Source organism: Vigna unguiculata, chromosome 9 (assembly GCF_004118075.2).
Source record: "Vigna unguiculata cultivar IT97K-499-35 chromosome 9, ASM411807v1, whole genome shotgun sequence".
Classification (NCBI taxonomy): domain Eukaryota; kingdom Viridiplantae; phylum Streptophyta; class Magnoliopsida; order Fabales; family Fabaceae; genus Vigna; species Vigna unguiculata.
In genome coordinates this window covers 41,215,464-41,223,772 of record NC_040287.1, presented here as the reverse complement: position 1 = coordinate 41,223,772, position 8,309 = coordinate 41,215,464, and the positions used below count along the sequence as shown (strand labels likewise).

The following is an 8,309-nucleotide window of genomic DNA, read 5'->3' as shown; positions in this document are numbered from 1 at the left end:
CATTTTGTTAAAACGTTTTGTTTGAAATTTATATTTAAATAAATTTCTCTATAGACAATTTCAGAAAAAAAAATAGTTACAATAAAATTTGTTTATATATAAAATTAAGAATTATTTTTAATGAAGTTACATGAAATCATTTCTACATTGTATAAAAATCCATTTTAGTTCATTGAGAAGCTTATTTTATTTCACGTGCCACGGTTTTGGCTAAAAGACATTGTCACAAGAAAAGCAAAATATATTTGTATCTTTAGACTTTTTATCTTATTAATATATTAAAAAAAAAATCTTTTCTCTTCTCTTTTTCATATCCTTATTCGTACTCTTTCTTCAGCGTTTTCAATTCAGGCTTTTTGGCTACAAGGTGCTAAAATTGATTAGGTAATTTTCGAGTTCTTATTTATAAGAAAACCTGTAAAATAAAAAATGAAATACCTGTGAAAACCAACGACAAGATTTTCTCAATGAAGAGCCTGCACTAAAAGTTAATCAAACAATAATGTAGCCGCGTCTTTCAAATACATTAGGCAAATATATACAACACTCTTCCATGATCCACGCCAAACTCAGTAATGATCTGCTACAGGTCTAGAAGGGAATAGCCTCAAAAGAAACGTCATCAATGACCAAAGGCACACAAGCCCCAGTAATTGAAAAGAGATCATCAATGCGAACAATCCTCCAGTTCGTTCTACCAATTCTGGGCTCGGAGGAAGATCCTTCAAAGCTAATAACAACTTCTCAGCAAAATTAGCAGCTTTTGTAAGCTGATGGAGTCTGTATACCTGCCAAAACCATTCAGAATGTAATAAAACTAATTACAAGTAAAGCAATATTTCAGTTACAAACCATCCTCTTAAATAATCTGAAAGAAAGAAGACAAACCTCAAATATAGCAGGGACTAGTGGCCAGCAAGCTGACCCACGATTGTCCAAAACTTTCTCAAATGCAAATTGTACAGCACAGCCAAGTAAAAAAGGAGTTACAGCAACAATTCCTGCCATGCCAAGTGATGATGACCAGGTTGCAAACAAAAGAATAACAGGAACAACAATCTTCAAACCCATTGTTAAAAATGCGGAGAATAAGTATCCTCTGAGGCCGGTGATAAGACCCCATCTTTTGGAGCTGTACTGCAAATAAGGCCTCTGGACACGATCAGTCACATACAAGAATGTCGCTAGTCCAACGTAGAACAGGGCATCATGAGTGAACAAACTCACTGCATCTGCATTTTATTATAGAAATGTTGATAAGAGATGTATCTCCCCTACGTTTACAAGGTTCTTACAAACAATATTATGAGAAGTACAGAATAGTGCTCAGCAGTACACTGTCCAAAGAACACACTGGAAACAGAAGATTTTGCCAAAACATCTAAAAGTTATATAAAAGAAACAGAGAATTCAATTTTTCTCTGATGTTAGTGAGAACTCTATTGACTGGTGAGTGACTATTAACTTTTACGGTCATCCACCACCAACAAATTGCAGAAATACAGAAAAATGCAAGGGGAATGAAATAGGATGAGACATTTTCAAAATCAGTACAGTTGTTGTGATTTGTTTATTATTCCAGATATAACAATGTGAACACTAAACAACTAACATCTTGTTAAAAATCTAGATGTGAGTCTAAGTCTCACATTAGCTAGAAATGAAAAAATAGAACACTATATAAGAATAAAGACCTATAAACTCATTGCCTTAAGGTTTTGGATTGAAAGTGGTGTCAATGCCTTATGTGGTTGGGCTCAGATCTCATTGGTGTTTGTTCTCCCCACTGATACCCCTCCTTAAAAACCTAACAAGTGGTATCAAAGTCGACGATGGTTAAAACCGGCTCAGACGAGTGCAGTATGGTCCTAATATCGAAAGTCTTCTTGGCAAAGGTTCCAGATAAGCGTGTCCCGTTAAGAAGAATGGCGGTATAGAAAAGGGCCGAAAAGGAGTACTTGTGGTTGAAAATGCTTCCGCTGGAGGGGAGTGTACCAATGTGGTTGAAAAGACTCAAGGGAGATTGTTAGAAATCCAAGTGTGAGTCTAAGTTCTACATTGGCTAAAAATAAAAAAGTAGAGCACTATATAAGAATAAATACAATGCCTTATGTGGTTGGATTCAGATCTCATTGATATTTGTTCTCTCCAGTAATACTCCTCCTTAAAAACCTAACACATCTCTTATGCTTTTCTCTAAGAATTTCTTCTCACATTGACATTGTTCTCCCCCACATGTTTGGTTTGGGATCGGTTGGATAGTCGATGAGGTTCACGTTATCCATTATATACCAATATAATTCATTTTCCCAATACATAAGAAGAGTAATGCTAGATACATTGGCAATAATGTTTGAGCAGAATCAGAGGACAGCATTAGAACTGAGATTGTTGACCTTTTGAAAGAAAAGGTTTACATTGGTCTTAACAAAGTTAATGAGATTTTTATGTTTGGACATAATGCAGCAAGAAACCATAGCAATGCAACATAATGGCATCCAATTTCAAAAATCAAGCCGTAAAAGGTCAAAATTCAAAGACAGTGAGAGAAAGCACAAAGTTCTACCAATACCTATTAATATCGTATCATTAAGAAAAGCCTCGACCACATTGTCAACGAAGAACTGTGGCAGAATCAAAGATGCTATGAACGCCGTAGGAGCTAAGACCCATAAGTAAGAGCCACCCTTTTCTTCAAAGGGGGCAGATTCCAATTTCCCTTCTTCTACCGATTGGTGTGTCAACCCACAAAAAGAGACAGAACCTGATTTACCATGAAACGGTTCTACCCCGTTAAACGTACTAACGGGCACATTGGAACTTTTGTTTGGATGAACTTCCAAACCTCCATTTAAACTGGAATCAGAAGCATGAACAAGAAGTCTCTGGAATTTGTTCAATCCCAATGCTGCAGGTTCCCTAATCACCCATTTCAAACCTGAAATAAAAATTTGGAAGTGTTGAATTGTTTTGGTGTCAAAACAGACCCAATATACTTCAACCACCAAAATCAATCTCTTTTTTTTTCTAATTTTCAGTGTTATTCCGCAACCACGAACGCAGTGCACACACAGTGATTGGGGGCAGAAAAAACGTACATTTTGAACTGTTTCCAAACCGAAATGTTTGCCTTTGATTAGAGAATGAAGCGTGGGTTGCGAACGGTGGTGACTGCGAGTAACATATAGAAGAGTTAGAATGGTAACATAGAAATTGATTGGGATGAATAGGTTAAGGTTTACTCACTGATAGAGTTCGATGATTGGAGTGAATGGGTTGAGAGGGAAGAGCGCAACAAAGGGTTTGAAGTTCCATTTTTAGGGTTTTAGAGCAGTGGCCTAACCATGCTATCCTTTGTTTCAAAAACCCGTTATTATTATATTCCCTCAGCTTCAGATTATTTTTGCATATACCAAACAGAACTCACATTTTAATTTTAGAAACTAAATTAAAACCATTTTATTTTATTTTCAAATTACAATTTTTTATTTTGAATCTTTATTGGACTTTATAATTTTTCTTTTAACTCATTGGATTGGACATCGTATTTTTTTGTATAATTTTTGTAATCAGAGGCTTTAAGCTTTAATGGATTGGTTAAATGAACTTTAAATTTGAATTCACCAAAATCAATCATTTCGAGTTGTAAATATTTTTGTTGAATGAGAATTCTTTTCTCATTATTCGTTAAAAAATTTAGATTTTGTCTTTGAACTTTCAATGAGAAAAAAAAAGTAATTTTCTTCTATTCATCGATCTTGATTAAATATAATCAAGATAAATCGAAGCTTTTTCTAAGTTTTTTTTTTATATCTTCTGTTTATTCCTGGGATAAAAATTGTGGAATGATCATATATAATATTATATCATTTAGTATTGGATTAAATATACTAGTAGTACTTAAATTTTTATGTGAAATTGAAAATTTTATTTGTTCCAAATTTTAAAATGAATAGTATAGTCCTCACAATTCTATTGAGTTAAATTTTTATGACATGTTAAACATTATTTCATATGTCGCTTAATTTATTTATATCCTTGACACATTTAAACTAAAATGTTAACTTGAAATGTTTGTCAACATGTAACAAAAAGAACATTATTTGGTTAAAGAAAGTATATTCATTAAATTTTAAAGGTTAAAATTAAAATATATCAAATTTTGACATATAGACGAATTAAAACTTAAAATCAACAAACATATTTAATCTTTTAGTAATTAAAGCTTAGGCTCAACAATTCTATGGTTAGTTTTGAAATTCTCATAATTTATTTTTTTAAGTTCTACAAGCACTACTAGAAAAATTGATATGGTCAAAATTTGTCACTAATGCCTAAAATTTGTTAATAAATCAATATTATTGACAACCTATCGATGGTAAAAAATCGTTGATAATTTTTTTCGAAAGATAAAAAGTTTTGTCAATAATTAACGACAACCACAAATCTATCGGTAATAATTCGTTGGTAATTACTGAAAATAAAAATTTGACGATAAATATTTGTCAATAATTATCAATAAACTTTTTTCATCCAAAAATATTATGGTTTGGTTATTCTTCCATGTCTAACTTTTCCTCTTTTTCTTCTTCCTCCTCTCCTCCTCCTCAAGCTCAATTCTTGCAATCTGTCGTCAAATCCTCCTCCTTTTTATTTTTCTCATCCTCCCATTCTTCCTTTTTATCCTTTGTTTTGACCACTCCCTCTACCATTGTCGTTGTCGCCACCACACCACTATCATTACTCCGTCATTTATTGCCTTCGACTCGCATCCTTCTCCTTATCCCCCTTTTCCTTCTTTCCCTTTTCTCACAGACCATTGATTAATTTATCATTATATTCCGCCAAATTTGGTAGAAATTTTGGTGCCTATTTTATTGACATATTTAGTGACTGAAATATATGTCAGTAATCAAAAAGTATAGATCACCGATGTATTTCAAAAAATTGGTTACCAATAGGTTTTATTATGAAATGGTCAAAGCTCAAAGTATAAAATTTAGCGTAATTTTACCAACAAAATATTTTGATAGAAATTTAATTCAAAATTTTTTTTATTAACAAATATTTTTATTGAGAAACTTAGTTAGTAAAAGGGCTTCAAAGTTTCCATTTCAACTTTTACCATGTCTTAAAATTTGTCGATAACTTCTTATTTCTAAATTTATTGGTAAATTCGTCGCTAATAAAGTTTGTAAAAAATCAATAATAAATTTATTGGTAAAATGAACATAATTTTTTTTCGTCAAATTTAATTAAATATTTGTTATAAATTAAAAGGAAATAGGTGATAAAAACAAAAGAAGAAGAAGAGAACAAAAAGGAGAAGAGGGAGAAAATGGGAGAAAGAGGAGGTAACGATTACATTGACAATAACAATGAAGGAGGAGAACATCGATGAGGAGCTAGGAAGCTCCTACATGATGATGTGACCATATTTCTCCGCTTTGACTCGGTACATATACAAGCATGTAGTCAGAGTGCATACGTAGTGTTTAACACCTTTCATTAAGACTGATACGACCCTATCCACAGATACGCCAGAGCAGACACGATCCTAAGAAGTGTCTGAATAACATAATCTGACCTTTAGACACGTGTCCCATAAAAAAACCCAGATAGTTTTTTTAAAATAACAAATAGAATAAAGATAAAAATAAATATACAAACAATCTTAATTGAAAATCTTCAATAAAACAAATCAAAACTCAAAATATTATTGAATTAAAGTTAAGAATCGGTTAACCAAAATTAAAACATTTATTTGATAAGAGTATATTTAAATCTTTGATAATTTATGATAATTTTAATATTTAATTAGTATATAGTTTATTTAATTGTTGATTTAAGTGCATACTTTATTTAAGATGGAGAATCTCCTATATAAATTTGAGAGATGTTCGGTTATATCTGATATTATGCGAATATTTGTTTAATCACATTTATTAAAAAAATAAAATTTAAATTAGAAGGAAAAAAAACTAAATACAAATGTAATAGCTAAAATTAATTATTGAGGGATTATTTTGTAATAAAGCTTTCATGTAAGGATATATATGCCTAAAAAGCCAGTTGTCTTGAACATTTTTTTTTTTTTGGTTAAAAGTTTGCACGGTCTAACAATTATGGATTTTCAACTACTTGAATGCTTGTTCGCACGAAATGTTTTCGAAAGCTCAATTTCAAAATTTAGTTTCCCAGTCAAACACAATTTAATTTTCAAGCACATGTTTTCGACATTGGAAGAGTGATGCCTACTATTTTTGTTAACAATATAAATAGAAATAACTAATATCATTATATATACATTATGAAACTGATATACATGACTCAAAAATCTGAGTGGTACTATCACATGCAAAAATCTGTTCTGATATGACTCAAGAAGAAAAAAAAATCTGGTTACTATCACACAGATAATTTTTTTTTTTTCTGAAGACAGCTAATAATGTCTCTTTGTCCCTCTTCCAATTTGTTGTGGTGCCTCTCTATCTATGGCAATTCGTCCCACCATCACCAATTATCTCCTTTCTTTCATATTCAACTTCCTTGCATGCTTTCAGCATAAAATTTTTCTCTGTGAAAATAATATTGTAGAAATTTATCATCTTTGATATATAAGTTGTTTATTATAGATATTTGTCATTTGGGTTTCACTTTATATATATATATATATATATATATATATATATATATATATATTCATTTTTATTTTATGTGTAACTTTCAAAATATTTAGATTTCTATAACCCTCTGCTCATAAATATTTATCAATATGAGTTGATTTTACTTTGGATTTTTTATCATAATACAATCTCTTCTATAAGTATGATTTAGGTTTTATTATTAGTTTTTACTATAATAAGATTTATTTATTCCATCTATTTATCTTAATACACTTTCGCTTATCCTAACTACAATTAAATCTTATTACTATAAGATATATTTATTTTCGTATAAGTTGAACACAAAGATAAATATGAGATTTTTTTTACTAAAATAGATTAAAGTGATTGATCACCTTTAAAATACAAACATGATATCATTTCTGACATAAAACTTTATATTTATAAATTTTATTTTTCTCATATATTATTCAAATTTTTTATTTTTATTTAATATAAAACTTTTATGTAATACTTATATTCTTATACTCTTTCACCTTTCTTTTACTTTTATCCGATCTTCAACTATTCTTTAAAATATATATCTTTTCAAGTTTATTAAAAGAAAATACAAAACCACAAATAAACATGATTAAAATTAGGGGTGTCAAGATGGACTGTGGTTCATGAGTTAACCTTCAAGCCCATCTTGGCCCGATCTACCTAGCCTGACAAATTGATGGGTCAAAAACAAGTCGGGTCGTTTGGTTAGTTAAATTGACAGATCAAAGACTAGTCATTTATCATGTTTCACTAATCCAATTTTGTTTTATTTTGTTAAATTTAAATTAAAAATAAAAGTAAAAGTAATTTAAAAGATTAAAGTTGTTATATTATTATTTTTTAAATGTATAAATATAATGTAGTAATATAATTTAAATCTTTAATACTTATAAATGAAATTATTTTTATTAATTATAATAGAATAATTTAACTAATTATAATAAAATAATTTAACTAATTATAATAAAATAATTTAACGTGAAAATATAATAATTATTTTAATTTATTTAATTAAAAATATTAATTAATTAATTAAAATTTTATAAAACATTTATACAATTAGATATATTTTTAATATTTATTTTTTATATATAAATAAATTTTAAAAGTAAAAAAAAATAAAACAAATTATAAAAAGAAAATGATCTACTATGGGCGGGTCGGACCAAACTGTTGGACTGTCACCTTTAATCTATAACAATATATAAAGATGATTTATTCTTTTGTGTCCACTTTTCATTTTTCAATTTTACTCTTAATTATTAATTTAAAAAATTAATTATTTTATAATTAATATATCTTTAACCGTTTTTTCTAGATTTCTTTTATTTTAAACGTAATTCTAAAAACCTCTTTTTTTAACCGTTATTTTATTTAAAAATTATTTTAAAATTTTTTATATATATTTTTAAAATAAATATTATTAATTTTAATTTAAATTTCTATGAAACTATGCATATGTGTTTTTTGCTAGTTAAAAGAAATGCCGACAGGTGCTCTACAAATATCTTTGTTTAGCGGGGCCCAACATGTTCCAAAGGACTTTGAGTTAACTATGCATAAATTTCTTTCACTTCACGGACACCACCATATTAATACATATATTCGTTTTTCAAAATCCCCTTTCCACCCTTTTCAACT

At 29.1% G+C, this 8,309-nt stretch overlaps 1 protein-coding gene across 1 annotated transcript; it reads right to left on the bottom strand.

Annotated features, from left to right (window-relative positions):
* Positions 1-459: 459 nt before the first annotated feature.
* LOC114162279 lies at positions 460-3,373 on the bottom strand. The gene is made up of 5 exons (XM_028046107.1): positions 3,247-3,373; positions 3,099-3,171; positions 2,573-2,938; positions 889-1,232; positions 460-788 (listed from the first exon to the last, which is right to left on the bottom strand). Exons 1-5 carry the CDS (start codon positions 3,313-3,315, stop codon positions 570-572), a joined length of 1,071 nt encoding a protein of 356 aa, XP_027901908.1. The 5' UTR covers positions 3,316-3,373; the 3' UTR covers positions 460-569.
* Between the last annotated feature and the right edge of the window lie 4,936 nt (positions 3,374-8,309).